The sequence below is a fragment of the Rhinatrema bivittatum genome, chromosome 9, assembly GCF_901001135.1.
Source record: "Rhinatrema bivittatum chromosome 9, aRhiBiv1.1, whole genome shotgun sequence".
In the NCBI taxonomy this organism is placed as follows: domain Eukaryota; kingdom Metazoa; phylum Chordata; class Amphibia; order Gymnophiona; family Rhinatrematidae; genus Rhinatrema; species Rhinatrema bivittatum.
In genome coordinates, this window is record NC_042623.1 from 95,316,359 (window position 1) to 95,335,730 (window position 19,372).

Below are 19,372 nucleotides of genomic sequence, written 5' to 3' on the forward strand. Positions count from 1 at the left end.
AAAATATTTTATAAATCCATGTTGTGCCAGATACAGGGTGCTGTGCTTTTCAAGATAATCTGTTAGTTGGTTGTTAATTACTTCTCAAGAATTTTTGAGATACAAGGTAAATTAGATATAGGTCTTAGGTTTGAAAGATCATATGAATTGGATTATGGTTTTTTTTTGTGATTGGATTTACTATTGCTGATTTTAAAATGAGTGGGACATTCACTTCAGTAATAGATAGGTTAATTATATCGGCAGTAGGTCTGGAGACTATATTGGTGACTGTTTTAATAGTTTTATTGAAATATGGTCAACTGGGTGGGCATCTGGGTTCATTTTTTAAATTATACCTTCAATTTCAAGAGATGAAACTGTATCGAAGGAGGTTATATGGTCTTTAGGTTATATGGTCTTTTGCTATGTCCAGTTATCCTCCTCCCTCTATCTACTGAGTCTTAACATCAAACTCAGCCCTTTTTCATCTGCCCCCATGAGCTGGTTACTCTGCTGTTGCACACTGCATTGTTCATTACCTTCTTCCTCTCTGGCTTGAGCTGCATTCCACATGCAAACCTCAGACTGGAAACATGCATTGCAACCTTCAAAAAAAGACTAAAGACATGGATATTCATACAAGCATTCCTGGACTCCAATTGATTTATCTCATCCACGCCTCCTTATCTCCACCCACACTATAATCAATTATCTCCACTATCGTTTTTACATGTTTGAATTATAATCTGTCCTTTCTCTTCCTCCCCGCCAAGTTTTTAATTACCCTGTTATATGTAACTGCATTATCCGCACCACTGTTCTAGTTTATGTTTCACGATGCACCCTTGTTTTATGTGAACCAGCATGATGGGACTGCGATCTCGAATGCCGGTATATAAAAACCTTAAATAAATAAATAAATAAATAAATAAATAAATAAATTAAATTGAGAGACTGTCACTGTACCATCTACATATAAATGCCGCTAATCGAAGTTTATACATTTAGACAGTATCGACTGAGGGACAAGAACGTAAATATAAATGCAGATGTGCTGGATCAAAATATACACATTTTAACACTTTGAAGAATTATAATACACTGGCAAGGAAATCTAAGATTAAATTTAGCACCCATGGGCACTACCTCAGGATGCATTTGAAGAAACATTTTCCTACGTTCCTGCATGGAACGGGTAATATCGGGAAAAATCCAAACAGGATACCAAAGAAATAAAGATTGCCTGTGGCGGAAGAAAGATCTCAATATCAAATCTCTGCCTTGAGAGAAAACACATGACAAAAAAAGAATCCCATGTCTGTTTATCGAAATATCAGTTAGTTTCCAAAAGCTGAGTTAAATCCGGTTCTGACTCCAAAGCTTGTTCCGACATATCTGGTTTTGAAGATTTTGTCATATAGACTTTAGCAAATATGGGCATAATTTCTTGTGGAATTTCTAATATCTCAGTAAGATATTTCTTAATCAAATCTGTAGGAGACATTAGATTAGATTGAGGAAAATTTAACACACATAGATTTAGGTAACGAATGGAATTTTCAATATTTTCCAATTTTCTCAGGTTTGAAAAATCAGACTTGACTAACTGATCTTGAGTTTGCTGTAGAGAGGAAACTTTAAACTCTAAAGCAGAAATTTTTTGTGTATGAGAAGCTGTTTCCAATTCCAAAGCTTGAAATCTTCCAGCAAAAGCAGAAGTTACCTCCACTAAAGAGGAAATAGATCTCTCTAACACCATTAAAGCAGACCAAAGGGAGTCCATAGTAATTACCGAAGGCTTCGGAAGGGCTGGGCATATTATATTGAATTCCATACCTCGCTCTTCTTGTCCAGACTTCAACTCCCCAGAATCTCTACTTTTACCTTGTAAAGTTGAAACTTTCATCGGGAAAGGGACTGGCGCATTGGCTCCTGGCTTAGAGCTCTTCAAAACCACTGAGGCCTCAAAGCTGGAAGTAGGAGCCGGCATTAACATGGTCACTCTCCCAGCATGAGAAATTTCTTCTGAAGCCTCCAATCTAGGACCCGACGGTCCACATGGCGGTGAGGAGAAATCCACATTTAGTGGCACTGTAGGTAAAGGAGGGGTAAACGGTGCTCCGGGGCTAAGGGTGGTCTGAATGTCCGGCGACTGGTCCATCCGCTCCTCGTGGGCAACCGCTAAGGACGCCTCCAAAGTTGAAGTACTAGCAACCGGGAACAGGAACCCCTCAATAGTTGGTTGCAATAGATCTGGGATGGGGATAGTTGGCCCCGTTTCCCTAATCTTTGCCTTCCTCTTGGTATGTGCCATTGTGGCAAAATTAGTTGAAGAAATAAGGAGCTCCACCATCCTGTGCCTTTCACCTGGTGGCCATCTTGGAGTCCTCCTCCCTCTGACTTAATATCATGGCGATATTAAGTCGGAGGAAATGAAAAAAGGAGTAACATAAAAATAAAACAAACCAAAAAAAATAGTCTTGCTGGCAGTCAGGTTAGGAAAACATATTCTCGATTAACAAACATCCATTTTCCTAACCCGTGGCTGGGCATGGACTAGGAAAATTGAGCATCTGTTTTACTTATCCACACACAGCCACTTCTCCTGGGCACCCGATGCAGAGGAGGCACTAGGGACACAAAATTTCCCCTAGCACAATGGCTCATTTGCCTACTATATCGCACGCCCAGGAGAGGAAGATGGGCATGCATTAGAAAAGCGAGTACTCAATCATGAGCGCCAGTTTTTCACGCACCAATATTGTATCGACCTATAAGTGACTAAATGTATACATAGTTAAACAATGCAAGCACTGTAAGCAGCATGGACAGAGGGCAATTTTAAAACTGCCAGTTTATCCAGGTAAATCAATATTTATTTATTCAGGTAAACAATTTTTCAAAATTGTCCTTTTAATACCTAGCATACTCAATCCTTAATTTCCTGCTTAATACCTAGCTTCCTCAATCCTTAATTTCCTGCTTACTTGTACATTAAAAATTGTCTACAATTTTAAGCAATTGTAGCATATTAACTGTAATGTTATTGTGTACCTTTAAAAAAAATCATGATAACATTTTATAGCATGAACTTTAGAGAATCAGCCCTATAGAGTTAGTTTAGCATTTAGTAGCTACCATAGAGGAATTATAGAATAGTCATAGACAACCATAGAGACATGAAAAATATATAGAAAAATTATAAAACCTATAGAAATGAATGACTCAATATAATTGATGCAACTTATTTAAATACATTAAAATATAAGTGCAATAATTTTAATATTAGTATTAATATTCTCAACTTTATCTCATTTCTTTTTCTGAAATCATTATTGTTCATTGCAAACTGGCTTTAATTTTTAATTGCCTTCTAAAATGCAGATCCATGCTAATTTATTTTGATTTTACAGGGATTAGGTTTTTCCACTGTTTATTTGTAGACACTACCTATCTTGGAAAACATTATCTCCTTAAGGCCGGATTTTAAAACCCCGGCGCGCGTAAATCCCGGGTATTATGCATGTGGCTGGGCCTTAGGTGCGCTGGGCCAATTTTCGTTCGGGCCTGGCCATGCATGTAAACCCTGGGACACGAGTAAGTGCCGGGGCCTTAAAAGGGGGCGGTCCGGGGGTGGAATGGGGGTGGCCAGGGACAGCACCATACCTCGCTGTCCTGGAGCCTCACGTACCGGCCGGCTGCCGGCACGCGCAAGTTACTTCAGGTCGGGTCCTGAAGTAACTTGCAAAATAAAAGGTAAAAAAAAAGGGTTTTAGAGGGTGGGGAGGAGAGGGGAAGGGGAAGGGAGGTTAGGGTAGGGGGTAGGAAAGTTCCCTCCCAGTCCGTTCCTTAATTGGTGTGGACTGGGAGGGAACTGGGGAAGGCCCCGATCTCATCGCTGCACGATTTTGCGTTATTCAACCCCCTCTTGTGTGCGCCGCCCAGGATTTTATAACATGTGTGCGCTGGGTAGCGCGCGCACATGGACGCGCGTGTGTTTTTTTTTTTTTTTTTTTTTTAATCTAGCCCTTAGTGAGGTACTTTACATTTACTCAAGTTTATCTAATAGTCTAAATTTTGGCCCAGTACCAGTACTTCCAGGGTTGGCCCTATAATTGTGTGATCTGTCCCTTGGCATGACTGGGGTGCTAAAATCAGGACTGGCAGAAATGAAGCCACACAAATCTTTAAATAGCAGCAACCACAATAAAAGTCAGTGTAGAGCCTTTGAGTCAGTGTTTGCTGGAAGGCCCTGCAATGGCGCCCCCCCCCCCCCCCTTTCCTGAGTTTTCTGGTAACAGGAAACTCATGCAGAAACACAGGCCCTGCGGGATCACCGCAGGACCTGTGAGCATATACTGGTTCACGGGTCCACACTGACTTTTACTTCTGTTTTTTTGGAAGCAGGCTTTGCAATGCAGAGGTAATATAATATGCCAAAAATAGCAATTTCACTGGGGCCAGTAATAGCATATTTGGTGATATAACTTAATTTATACATAGATTCTGCTTTAGGTATGTTCTGTGGTCAGTAAATGAAAAATTCAGTGGAAATTGTAAGAAAGTAGTAGGGATTTTTCCATTTTGTGTCTATGGAAGAAAAGATTAGTACATTTGCTGTATAATGACAATTAATAGAATCAAAATAATAATATTACTATTGATTTCTAATGAAAACCCCTATGTTTTTGTGACTAGAAATGGACCCTGATGTGATGCAATATTCTACCAAACCCTCTCTGTTGTCTAATGTAAAGATCAAGCTAAAATGTCATAGTTTGTTTATAAACTACTAAAATTGCACCTACTAGAAGTGACGGGAGAACTGTAATTTAAATGCTAATTTATACCATCCCCACTTTAATGAATAAAACAGTGGAGATCTCTAATAAATGGAAGTAGAACCACACAGATTCTTCAAAATTCTCAAACATTTGGCTCATAGCACAAACCTTATGTGAGAAGAAGGAAAAATGGTAAGATTTGCATATAATTACTGAAGTCATGCAAATGTCAGTTATGAAGAGATAAAGCCCAGGCATCTCACTGTTAAATTCTGACAGTTGGCATCCACGAAGAGCTCAGACACTTTTAAGTATCAGTTGGCAGAGGGTCATTAAGACAGAATTTGTAGATACATTAACTCCCTCACTTCCTGTTGAGTGACATTTTACTATTAATAGTTTGCAGAGGGTTTGCAGAAAACATATTAAAAAGAGAATCCAAAATAGAATAGCTACATACATCGTAAATGGTGAATCAGGGGTGGGGGGCAGGGCAGGGAAGGATGAGGCATTGATCAGTTTACTATGATCTGATCAATGTTAAAAGAGGAGAGAGAAGCAAGAAACTAGTTAGAGAATGCATTGTAATACTTGGAAAGTAAGAAAGGGAACAGTTTGTTTTTGGCCTTTATCCTTTGTCATATGAATTCTAAATCAGATTTGACCAGAGTGCAGAAAACCATGCTGGTTAAAAGACTATAATACATGTAGTTCCTATTCTGGGGAATGTACAAGTACCTTATACCCTCAATATGTTATATCTATTCAATTATATTAATAACAAACAGAAAGGGTATAGAAATGAAGGTATAAGGACACAGAATTATCCTCTTTTGCTTGAGGCAGTATACCTTTTAGGTTTACATTGCATGAGAATTCACTTGCAGTATATTTTCTCATGAATAAAACAATAGGACTTTTTTTTTTTTTAAGAGTATTTTATATTCAACCCCATACAAAAGAAACCTTCATGTGTTATGAAATGCAATACAGGCAATGCAAATTCTAAAATGATTCAGAACATCACTTTATAATGGCTTTTGTAAACCAAAAACAAAATCTTCAATGCTGACAATAAAAGCTTGTTCAATTATTATTCAGTCACTCCACACATTTATAGAAGCCCTTTTTAATCAATCTTTTTCTTAAATTCTATTATTTCAGCTAAGTCAGCACTTTGCAGGAACAAGCAGTGTTTCCTCTGAAGATGAAAAGAATGTATATACATCAGAACAAGTTAATTTTCCAAATGAACCACAAAGAGTGGAGACAGAGCTAGCCCTTCAGGGAACAAGCGTGGACTTGCGTATACAGCCCTTGCATCTCACTGCGGCTTCAGACAACAATTTAGTGGAGCCAGAACTGCAGGATGCCAGAACGCATTTCACAGAACGTTATATAAGTCATCCATCCGCAGAGGAATATGCAAACGTCGCTGCAAACAATGGTGAGCTCTCTTTCCAATGCACTGATGTTTTATCAAAGGAGGATTTGCCCGAGACAGAGCAAAATGAAACTATCCACATTACAGATGCTCTCGCAAGCAGAGCAGGAATTAGGTTTGTAGATATTTCAAATGGTAAAATAGATAGTGCTCCAGGAAGTGAGATGATAGAACAGTTAATCATCAGGGAGGAGACTGTAGATACTTACGGAGAGGCCTGCGAAATGAGACCAGAAACAATTTCTTCAGAACATGATGATGAATCAGGGCAATTAGTAGAAGCACTGGATGATAATGCTAATCCAGCTCCTGACCTCTGTACAGTGCAAGTCTCTAGCATGACTCCAGATTCATTGCTCACAGACAACATTGACAATGATGCAAAAATGGAGGAGGTGGTAAAGAACGATGAGGTGAAATTAGAGGGAAAATATATAGCTGGCCTTCAAACTTCTGGTGCCTCAAACAATTTCACAAAAATCCATGAACTCGAAGAAGCAACTTCAGGTGTGATCTACAATAGAGGGGATTTAATGGATGAGGAAAATAAATTAGATGTTTCACTGGTAATTAGTGAAGAGGCAATTACTTGCCCATTTAGCCTGAATTCATGTAATTTATCTGAAGATCATAGTTTCGATGCACAAAGCACAAGAGGGTTGTCAACATCAGACAATAAAGAGGAAGTCAGTGCGATGAGTGATCCCTTCCAAGTGGAAGATTCAGCGAATCCTAGAATAACTGATGCAAAAAGCTTTACAGAATCACAAAAATTCTTGGAGTTTATGGGTCTGAAAGGTACGGGCACTTCTGATACCATCACAAATGAAGGCCTAGAAAAAATACATTTTGGTCTAGAATCAGAAGAGAAAGAGGCATATGGTGATTTAAGTGATACTGCTAGAAGCACTGACAACAAATACCTAGATGCTTTTCAAAGTATGACTACATGTGCCCTTGGTTATAATCCTGCAGTAGAGAAAGACAAAGCAAGTTCTACATGCCCTGGTTTACTAAATAAAAAACAAATATTTGACGACAAGAAAGTTGATCAGAAAGCTTTTGAAGTTATGACTTCTGAAAACATGGGTAGACAAGATCAAGACACTTTGGCACCTAAAGAAAGGTTAGAGACAGACTTATATCAACCTGAAGTTGAAAGTGAAAAACCAGACTGGGCTCTTCAAGATAATCAGAACAAAACCGTATCTGAAAATAAAAGTGTGAGTGTTCCAGAAAGTCAGCTATTGAAAGGAGAGTGTGATGCAAATGTTATAGAGCAAATCAAAGAAGAAGCAGACGATGAAGACAGTTGGAGAGTGAATGATTATACAAGTTATTTACACAGTACTCCCACAGAAGTGTTTACATCTGAGGAAATAGTAAAAACTGAAGTATCCTCCATAGCCGATGATACTATTGCAGAGGAAAAGGCAGCTAGTAAGCCTTACATAATTAAACCAACATCTGAAAATACTGTGGAAGGCATGTTAGCAGGTGAAAAAGAGACAGTAGAAAGCAACAGGCCTGTAGAGGAAAAAGAAATAGTATTTCAAAAATATGAAGGGAGAAGTGAATGTTCACAGTATACATTTTGTCAAAATAATACAGTGGGTGCAACAGATGGCATATCATTTAAAAAGGAATCCAGGTTTGATTTTCAGAATGTAGACAGAGAAGAAACATTGGAAAAAGAAAACATTTCTAATAATGAAAACCATGCAACAGCGAAAGATGATGTTACAAATATTCTAACTATAATTGAAACTGTGCCATCTATTCTTAATGAAGGTGAAGTCTTATGTGGGCAGGATTTGTACTTCCAAGAGGCACCTGAAATTCTGCAACATTTTGAACAAGATCCAGTCACTGAAGTGGCTTCTGATTTGAGTTTTATTGATGAAAGAAAACCTCCAAGTTTTGATACCAATCTTGCGACCTACTATTATTACAGCAGCTCTTCTGAAACCTCTCCTGATGTGTCATCTGACACTGCTGCTTCTACGGGAGATACCATACACCCAATTACGGTTTCTTCATTTGAATGCAGACCCAAAATATCTCCTGAACCAGAGTGTAATCCTGATCCAACAAGTGAAATTTCATTTACTCTTAAGAATTTGTACTCCAGTGATGAACCCAGAGAAGCTGAAACAAATTCCCTCTCATTGTCAGATCAGGAAAGTGAAAGTGATGCAAGCAGTGTCTGCCAGCCAGGGAGTAGACATGTGGAGTCATTGGGGCCAGTGATTTTAATTAGTGAGCCAAATGAAGAAGAGGAAGAAGGAATCTCAGATGCTCAAGAATTTCTAGCTGAAGAAATCATAATGGAAAGGTCTGACAGCATGCAGCATGACAGCCATCTAGTTTCTGATTATGTCGATGCTTCTAATCAGAAATGTGAAGAGGCTAATCTATCTAGAGAGTTTTTAGTTTTAAAACGCATTGGCTATATAATATTTTACTTTCTGATTTTTGTTGTACTTGCTGTAATAACATACCACTGTGATTTAATGATTTCTTTTGCACTCTGCTTTTTCTTATTGTACTGGTTTTATTGGGAGGGAGGCAGACGCAAGAAGCTGGTCAAAAAGGAGTGAGACTGCTTTTGGTTTTCCAGACTTAAAATACAGTAGGATGAAAAAAAAACCTTACATTTATCAGAAATGTTCTTTCTTCCTGGAACAACACAGTTGTCTTGTAGAAAGATCCTTAAATATGAAGTTTCCTCCTTCTTCATATAAGTAATATTTTACATAGGACCATTTTGTTTGGATTATTTAATAGCTGCACCAGTATGACATTTGAAGCAGGTCAAGTTAAAATTAGGTGCAGCTGTTGCTCCTTATCAAGTTATAATGATGCAAAGCTTCATGTCGCTGCAGTATTTGCAGACCATTTTCTTGCATTCATTTGTTTCTATAAAGCTTCAGTATATTAATGTTATGCGTTTTAAAAGTTTTTATCTAGTAGATAAGTACAGAATGGCATTACTTTATTATGACTAATTACTCTAATATTTACCCTGGAATGGGTGGTTTGCTAATGTAATTAACAGCTGCATTTGATGGATTAAACTCACTGGTAAAATAAATGGTTAGCAATGCAAATTTTAATTTATATTTTATTAATTGTTCAGTTTTTTGTGTAATAGAAATATTAATAATCATGAGAAAAAGAAGAGAGGTTTGAAGTATGTCATGATACTGAGTGACATGTTAAACTATTGTAGATACAATAATTTGTTGGAATAGAAAAGCAGTTTCATCATTGCAGAGCAGGGAAAGATTTAAGGATTGTGGGTTTGTTATTATAAATTTGCACAAAAATATATAGATGATGAGAATTTCAAAATAATGTATATATATTGTATGTGAATACTGAGTAACACCATTGAAGAATTTCAGTGAATTTAGTATATTTCCAGAAAGATATTGTGAATTCTGTTTTTCATCAGTGTTGCTTAAAAAGGCATTATTATTTATCTATTATTAAATAAAAACTTCCAACTGATTTCACTGTGTGTAGCATATTTATAACAGAATTTGCTCCTCAAAGGATAATAGGTTTTAACCATATAACAGAATAATGAACCTAAATTTTATATCTCCTTGGTGACTTTCAGCAGCCATGCATGAACCTTGATAATGGTAGCTGGAAGAGAAGGCGCCTAGGAGGTTGACCTCTCATCACATCTTTCAACTAACTATGCTGTTCAAGTTGTGTGAGTTCTTGCACCTTGTCTCTGGGGTTCAAAAGTATCATCTACATGATGGATCCAGGTTCCTATCTGCTCCATAAGAAAGTTGCCCAAAAGTCAGGGTTCCTGCAATTCAATACACAGCATCACTGCCAAACCATATGACCTGTGATGTTTATGAGGACAATGAAGATGCTATTTTTGAACATGAAGTTGTTGCAGTCCTTATTTGAATAATGTAAACTGAAACAGGAAATGTCTTATGCACTTTGTTATACTTCAAAGATAACTAGATGATCCCCTTGGATATAGGTTTCTCTAGAGAACAGGTGATCCTGACATCTGACTATCTTGAATTCATGTACCATAACTCCCTTGTTTGAACTACATTTTTTTTTACTTAGTTTTACATTTGTATTATTTTGTCATAAATTTAAACAGTAAACCAGTAAATAATAGTATGATTTTTCATGAAAGTGGAACATCTACTAACAACAAACTCTTCCCACCATGTTCTCTGTCACATATAATCTTCTTAATGCTTATTAATGGTGTCATTGTTTAAATTTGGTTTAAAAGAAAATATTCTCTTTGTAATCTTGGGTTTCCTAAAATGTAAATTAAAATAAAAAACTAGGAAATAAGAGAACCAGCTTAAGAGATGACCAATATTCAAGTGGTGCAAAAGATATTTCTTACTGATAAAAAAAAAAGAAGTGTTTTAAAATGATGTTTAACAAGGCAAATTATGTGTACCACTCAAACGAATGAAAACTCAATACACGTACAATACAATCACTTAGTTATTGGTGTATATATATGTGTGTAGCTCCCCAGGCACAAAAAATATCTGTAATGTAAAACCACTCAGTATTTTAACTCATTGATTTATTCATGACTTATAGCCTCATTAAACCTTCTGAGAGTCACAGATCAAGCACAGCGGTTTACTACCAATAGAGCTTGAAAAAGTGTGCTTATTTTTTAAGTTTTTTGTTAATGCAAATGCAAACATCTTAAAAGGGCCAAAAACAGCTTCATATCCAAAGCTTAAATGGGTTTTTAAAAAATTTGCATTAACAAAAATCTTAAAAAAATAATAAGCACACTTTCTCCAGGGAAGAAGGGATTCTAAGTTCCTAGCCCCTACCTCTATGGATGTGAAGTGCCTCCAATATCCTCCTATGGTGCTCATCAGAGTCTTCCCTCAACCCAAAATCAAAAAGATTTGTAAACTAAGCTGTTGTCCTCCAAAAGCTGACCAATACATTTCAGGCCTTGCTTCCACCAAACAACAGCTTCCCTGCTAAGAGTATGAGCAGACAGGAAGAGGTTACCTCTAACAGGAGACAAGGAAGATAAAGGATCCAAAGGAGTCCCCAGCTCACTACACTCCAAATCTTTTTAATTTAAGATGTAAAGGTACTGGTCTGGAAAACCCACATGATCTGTGATGTCTGGGTAGACCCCAGCAGGGGAGAAAAGAGGTCCAATCCATTGGCCATATTCAGTTCTAAAGAGTATCATGAGGTCTTACAATCTCTATCAGGCCGATACAGTAAGGTCGCGTAAGAAAGAGTGCGGCAGTGCCGGGCGCACCCTCATTTGCCGCGCACACATTTTGGTTCACATACCGCTCAATTCAGTATTCAAATTAGACGCAAATCCAAGTGGCGTCCAAAGCGCGTCAATGAAGCGGTAGGTGTGCACAATCCATCTTACTGTATACAGCGGTATACAGCACCTATACAGTATCCAGGGTGCGCTGGTACCTGTCATTTCAAATGTCATTCCGCCCGGTAAGTGTATCTGGGCGCCCATGAACAGAGGCCCCGCTGCCTTGGGCGCCTGGCTGGACGTCCGAGGTCGCGGCTTCCGTTCATGGAAGTTCCGGTCTCTTTCCGGGCGTCCATGGACGGAGGCCCCACTGCCTTGGGCACCCGGCCAGACGTCCGAGGTCACGGCTTCCATTCATGGATGTTCTGGTCTCTTTCCGGGCGTCCAAGAACGGAGGCCCCGCTGCCTTGGGCACCCAGCCGGACGTCCGAGGTTGCGGCTTCCGTTGAAATGAAACTTGTGCCAATTTTTAAACTCAAAGCTAAATATAATTGTCAATAAAGAAACTGAGTCCATATTCAAAGTGAAAAAAATATATTCAAAAACTATTTACATTAATATATACATATATACATATACATATATACATATTTACATATGGGATGGGAATGGGAAAGTTAAGGGAAGGGACCACACCATGGGGGAAGTGGAGGCCCAACATCATTGATGTTGATCTGGTGGTGGCCGTCCCGCAGGAGCCCGCGCCATGACCAGCAAGGAGTGTGCTCCAGACATCGTGCACAGCAGCTCGATGATCTCCCACTGGCCATGGCGCAGGTCATGCACGATGGTCACTGCCTGCACGGTCAATCCCACCAGATCATCCATGTTGTGGGTCACCCGGTGCTGGAGAGAGAGCACGGCATTCAGGTTGTCCGCTTCAGCTGCCAGCTCCACGGGCGGATCTGGTGGCAAGTTTTCATCTACCTCTGCATCCACACCAAATCTATGACAAATGTTGTGTAGCATGCAGCAGGCAACAATTATGCTCACCACCTTTTCTGCACTGTACTGCAGGGCTCCTCCAGAGCGATCCAGACATTGGAAACGCCCCTTCAGAACTCCAAAAGTGCGCTCAATCACATTTCTGGTGCTGCCATGAGCCTCATTGTAGCATTTTTCTGCGGCTGTGCGTGGGGACTGGAGTGGAGTTAGCAACTAGGGCTTACAGCCATAGCCGCCATCACCTATAGGATCAATAATCCGGAATGCATCAAGAACAACTTCGCAGCGCCAAACATCATAAACATATCATAAACATAACATGATATCATTAACATAACTGTATACCGATCATCCAGAACATCCCCAGACCTGAACACATGACAGATAGAATCCTAGGCAGTAGCCATTGTCACTTACCAAGTAGCCAACCTTCACCGTACTTTCCCTCTGTGAATTGGGTCCCCAGAGCTGAATGTGCGAGAATGTAGGCATCATGGCAGCTCCCAGGATACTTCGCTATAACATTTAGAATCCGAAGGTGCGCATCACTAACCACTTGCACATTCATGGAATGGAAGTGCTTGTGATTCCGGAACGCACTCTCTTCTTCCAACTTGGGAGAAAAGCAATATGAGTGCAGTCGATAGCACCCAACACGTTCGGCATCCCCACAATGCCCATGAACCCACTGCGGATCTGTTGCAGCTCAGCTGGATCCGTAGGATAAACGATGTACTTCCTCATGCGCTTCATCATGGCCTTCAACACCTGTGACAGATGCCGTGAAACGGAGGCCTGCGTCATACCTGCAACGACACGGGGTTTTGAAAACTTCGGTACCAAAAACATTTAAGGCACCGAGAAGTTTAGTCAACCCTGGCACAGCATGGTGGCGATTGGCCTGGGGGTCTAGGTCGCAGCGGAGATCTTCATAGAGGAACAAGATTGCCCGTGAGCTCAGCCGGTAGGTTCGGACAACATCTCGCTCATACATGCCAAACAGAGTTGTCCGTGTGCGAATGAAACGTCCTGGCCTGCCGATGGCCTGCTGATGGCCTGGCCTGCCGATGGCACGGTGCTCTGCCTGCATGGAATACAAAAGAGGCAAACATACGAAATTAATAGATGGACACATATAAATCCTTTAACAACACATACACATACATGGACATGCAACACTGTGGACTCTGGTGTACAGTTTGACTGGCAGCACATAAAAATTATTTAACAATAAATACATGGATCTGCAACACTGTATTCTCACGTTTGTATTCTTAAATCAGCTATGCGTTCTTATTTCAGCGTCTACTACAGCTTTATTCTGGACGCAGGAGGAAGGCTCCGTATAGGCGTCTGTAGAGGCTCCATATAGACGTCGGTAGAGGTGTCCATGTCTCTGCTGGACCTGGAGCCTCAGGACACCTAACGGATGCCCATCTCTCCGGCATCCATAGAAGCGCCCATATCTCCGCTGGACCCAGAGCCTCAGGACGCCTAACGGACGCCCACCTCTCCAGCGTCCGTAGAGGTGTCCATGTCTCCGCTGGACCTGGAGCCTAGTGTCCATAAAGGTGTCCATCTCCGGAGCCTCATAGACGCCCACAGATGTGGACGGATGGTACAGTCAAACCGAAACATATTACATACCTCCTCCGGTCTTGCTTCTGGGTTCTCTGGTCGGATGAGTTCTCCTTGCTGCTGGGCTCCCCTGTTCACCTCTCCAATCTGCTGAACATTTCGAGCATTTCGAGCATTTCTCATTCTGCTTCTCAACCGAATGAAAAATATCGCCAGAGCAATAATATACATGTTGTCCATGGCGCTGTCTGGTACGAAGCTGACTGAACACCACACTAACACCAGGGTCAGGGTAGGCGGTAAATATGCAGGTTAAAGATGCGGCAAATAAGCTGGTTAAAAGGGCGTTAATCTGGGCGCACGTTACTGTATCAGAGGGAATAGCTAAATCGATCATTAACATATCATATACATGCAGCGGGCGGAGGCGGATACGCGCCCATTTAGGCAAGCGGTAAGGACGCGTAAAACCGGACACTGAATCGCGGGTTTGCTTAAAGTGTCCAAATTGTGCGTCCAAAGCGGGTTAGAAACAGGGTAATCGCGGCCGCGCTTTACTGTATCGGCCTGTATGTAACCACACCAAAGCTCCCTATAGTCCTGCCATGTAATAGTATGCCTATAAATTAGGCAAGGCCTTGCTCCCTTGATCTTTAGGCCTCCACAGAGTATGCATTATAATACATGCTTGTTTATTATGCCAAATAAATGTAGATAATATTATCCCATTCAGATTTGTCAAGAAATTATCTGGCAGAAAGTATGGGACATGTATAAAAAGAAGCATTAGCCTGGGCAAAATATTCATTTTCAGCACCCCTATTCTGCCAGCCCACAACAAAAATTGATCATCCCATTCCACTAGATCTCACTGAAATCTGCTGACCATGGGTGCAAAATTAAATCTGTATAACTTGGGGAGCCTCCAAGGCATACAAATACCTAAATATGTAATATAGATGGTAATTGTTAAAGTCAAATATGTGCCTAAAACATGAGTTTATATGCATAAATAGTTTGCTATAAATTTGTGCAGGGATTGAGCACATAAAAACATGTGTGCAATCTGATTTTGCATATAATTTTATGAGCACAAAAACAGGTGTTCTGCAGGACAGAATGGGGCAGATTTGGAATTTATGCACATATTTTAATTTTAAAATTATGCACTTACATTGATCTACACAAGTTATGTCCTGCAAAGAGCAGGTTTAACTTTATACAAAATAGTTTGTGTGTGTGCTCATAGAAATAATTTTCCAATTGAATTTATGCACATAAATTTACTTTGAAAACCAGCATAACCTGACAGCACATAAATTACATGACAGCACATAAGTTACACGGTTTGTTATACTCTCCTCTTAGAAAACTGCAAGACTTATGCACTTGTAAATTACACCCATACACACTGTATATGTGTACTTTTATGAAGATAAGGGCGAGGCTTTCTGGGGGAGGAGTCTGAGCGAGATTGGGACTTCCGTGCATAGTTTATTATTTTAAAAAGTAAGGAGGTAATTTTCAAAGGAGTTAGGTGCATAAATGTAACATAACTATCGTAGAATTTTTCAAAAGCCCATTTATGTGCTTAAAGTGCACTTACACATTTAAAACCTATTGACAATTCAATGGCATATACTGAAGCAATTTTCAAATCCCACTTACAATTGTAAAATGCATTTACATGCATAAAACCCAATTTTACGCATATAAATCCTTTTGAAATTAGCTCAAGGATGATAACTTTCAAAGGGGCGTGCCGGCGCACATTGATGTGTGTGCATTGGCGTGCGCCCAGGGTCACGGGTATTTAATAACATAGGTGCACATACGGACATATGTTATAAAATAGCCTGGGCGCGCGTATGTGTGCGCCTATTTTGCAACTGGGCATGCACAGCCACGCACATCTGAATATGAGCCGCACATGTGGGGACATTTTTAACCAGCGCACATCCAAGCCATGACCAGTTTCATCAGTTCATCCACCAGTTAGCCCAGTTGTTGCGAATGTGGACCCTTGGGTCAAGGAGGAGTTGGCACTACCTGTGGGGAGGAGCCCTGTAAGTCCCCACTGTTGGCAGGCGGAGCTGGCGGAAGCAGTGGCCCAACTGGAGCTTTGCTAGTACCAGCCCACATTCCCATTAGGTTGAGCCTTCGGGTGCCGGGGCCAGCTGGTCTTGTGGGGGCTTCTTCAGTGGTGGAAAGGTGAGAGGTGCTGCAGGCCAGCACACTGAGGAAGCAGCAGGAGGATAGGCCAGGTTCAAGTTGAAATCAGAGCATTTAGAACACTAGCAAAGTCAGTGTTCAGGCTATGATCAAAGGTAGACAGAGAAGGACCAAGGTTGGTGTCCAGGCAGTAGTCAGCAACAGGCGGAGAAGAATCAAGGTCAGTATCCAGGCAATGGTTGGTGGCAGGCAGAATTCAAGCAGTGTCTGGGTCCAGTTCACGGTCAAAGTCAGAAGATCAGTCCATGGAGGAAAATGAAGAGGAGGAGGACAAGGACCACGGGAACACAAAGAGACGCTGGAGACAGATGAGAGGAAGACTGACCACAGAAGAGGAGAACCAAGGACAACCAGACATCAGGAACCACGGACAGAAGATATGGACTCAGGAAACCAGAATGAAGGCAGGAACCAGTAAACTAAGGCAGGAAAGCAGGCAATACACTACTCCAGGAGGAGTCGACCCATTGCCAAGGTGTCTGTGGAGTGCAGGAGAGAACCTTAAATACCAGACAGCTTCTGACATCATTGGGAGGCGCCTTTGCTGAATTCTCACTGCTGGCCCTTTAAGAGGCCGGTAGTTGGCACATGCGAACCCCTAGAGAAGCGAGGCCAGGTACGGTGGTGTCCTGCTGCAATCCTTGCACATTGTGCTGCTGGGCCGCAGTGTGGCCTGCTGCAGCATTGGAGGAGGGAGGCCGTCGTTGGAATGGGCGGAGGTAAGAGCAGCGGTCCACTGGGCAAACTCACAGACCACTGAGTGCAATATCAGTGTAGAGCTAGGTCCTCCAAATCCCCCTGGTTCAATAGCCTGTCCTCCCCCCAGTTACCCCAGACCCTTAAAACTCCATCGGGGATGGCTGTTTTTTTTTTTTTCTAAACTTACACCTCCACCATAGTAGAAATAAAGTTACGTAGTACTGGACCTGGGTGTGAGTCCAGGCTTGTAATTATTTGTGCACACATGTCTGCCCCAGAACACCCACACCAAGCCCTGAAATGTCCACACCACACCCCTTTTTGATTCGGCGTGAGATATTTTTGCATCGGGAGCTGTGTGTGCGCATGTAGGTGGCTTTTAAAATTTACTGAGAGCGTGCGACTTCCAAGTTTGGCGTGCGCCAAGCTTTTAAAATTTACCTCCAAGTGCATAAATTCTTTTGGCAAAACTATGCTCATCAAATAGCAGGAGTAACTGTAGTTTTACTGGGATAATTTTCCAAGAGAACATAAGAACATAAGACATGCCATACTGGGTCAGACCAAGGGTCCATCAAGCCTACTATCTTGTTTCTAACAGTGGCCAATCCAAGTCACAAGTACCTGGCAAGTACTCAAACATTAGATAGATCTAAGCTGTATTGCTTATTAATTACCGTCATAGCAGTTTATGGATTTATTCTCTAGGAACTTATCCAAACCTTTTTTAAACCCAGTTACACTAACTGCTGTAACCACATCCTCTGGCAATGAATTCCAGAACTTAACTATGTGCTGAGTGAAAAAGAATTTGATTTGTTTTAAATGAGCTACTTGCTAACTTCATGGAGTGCCCCCCAGGTCGTTCTATTGTCTGAGAGAGTAAATAACCGATTTACATTAACTTGTTGAAGTCCTTTCATGATTTTGTAGACTTCTATCATATCCTTCCTCAATCATCTCTTCTCCAAACTGAACAGCTCTAACTTCTTTAGCCTTTCCTCATAGGGCAGCCGTTCCATGCCCCTTATCATTTTGGTCGCCCTTCTCTGCACTTTCTCCAGTACAGCTATATCCTTTTTGAGATACAGTGACCAGAACTGCACACAGTATTCAAGGTGCAGTCTCACTATGGAGCGATACAGAGGCATTATGACATCCTCTGTTTTATTTTCCATTCCCTTCTTAATAATTCATAAAATTCTGTTTGCTTTTTTGGTTGCCACAGCACACTGGGCTGACCATTTCAATGTATTATCCACTATGACGCCTAGATCTCTTTTCTGGGTGGTAACACCTAAGATAGAACCTAACACTGTGTAACTACAGCAAGGGTTATTTTTCCCTATATGCATCTCTTTGCACTTGTCCACGTTAAATTTCATCTGCTATTTGGAAGCCCAACCTTCCAGTCTTGCAAGATCCTCCTGCAATTCATCACAATCCACTTGAGATTTAACTACTCTGCATAATTTTGTGTCGTCCGCAAATTTGATCACCTCACTCATTGTACCCCTTTCCAGATCATGTATAAATATATTAAAAAGCACTGGTCCAAGTACAGATCCCTGAGGCACTCCACTGTTTATCTGTTTCCATTGTGAAAACTGACCATTTAATCCTACTCTTTGTTTCCTGTCTTTTAACCAACTTGCAATCCACAAAAGGACATCACTTTCTATCCCATGACTTTTTAGTTTTCTTAGAAGCCTCTCATGCAGGACTTTGTCGAATGCCTTCTGAAAATCCAAATACACCACATCTACCGGTTCACCTTTTCCAGATGTTTATTCATCCCTTCAAAAAAATGTAGGAGATTTGCGAAGCAAGACTTCCCTTGGGTAAACCCATGCTGGCTGTGTCCTATCAAACCATGTCTATCTAAATATTTTGTGATTTTATTCTTTATAACAGTGTGTGGACTTGTGTGTAAGCCTACTTTGAAAATTGGTGTAACTTATGCATATATTTGCTGGCTAATATATATACAATATTACAAAATTACCCCCATAATATACAATCAAAGTTAAAAACACATAATTAAAAACTAAACAATCAAAACATTTAAAAAGATAAAACCTGATGGCTTCTCCAAAACAACAAGAGTTGCCTAGATGAAAGGCCTCCTCAGTTATCAAGACAAAGCCTAGTGACATCTAAAAGAAGTATTGTCTAATTACTGTATATAATAACTATATTTTTTGAATGTGTAGCATATCTTGATTCTTACTCTATAATCATTAGGATTGGTCCCATCATAACCCCAAATTTCTATATCATTTCACCAAGACCCATCCTTCCCTTCTGGAATCTCCCTCCTGTGTCCCTTTCCCTGGTGCTCTCTCTCAAGGTCCCTTCCAAAAGGCTTTTGCACCTGTACTCTTTCCTCAC

The 19,372-nt window shown here is 40.6% G+C and overlaps 1 protein-coding gene across 3 annotated transcripts in view; it reads left to right on the forward strand.

The window, feature by feature from the left end:
* The window catches only part of PPP1R3A (protein phosphatase 1 regulatory subunit 3A), a 129,553-nt gene extending 118,774 nt beyond the window's left edge, over positions 1-10,779 (forward strand). Inside the window, exons 4-5 of one of the 3 annotated variants that reach the window (XM_029616481.1) lie at positions 5,931-8,545; positions 9,836-10,779. In XM_029616481.1, coding sequence (XP_029472341.1) covers positions 5,931-8,545; positions 9,836-9,848 — 2,628 coding nt within the window. In that variant the 3' untranslated portion in view covers positions 9,849-10,779. Of the gene's footprint in view, positions 1-5,930; positions 9,724-9,835 lie in introns of those variants that run through there. The other 2 variants (XM_029616482.1, XM_029616479.1) reach the window with 2 other exon arrangements.
* The last annotated feature ends 8,593 nt before the right edge of the window (positions 10,780-19,372 follow it).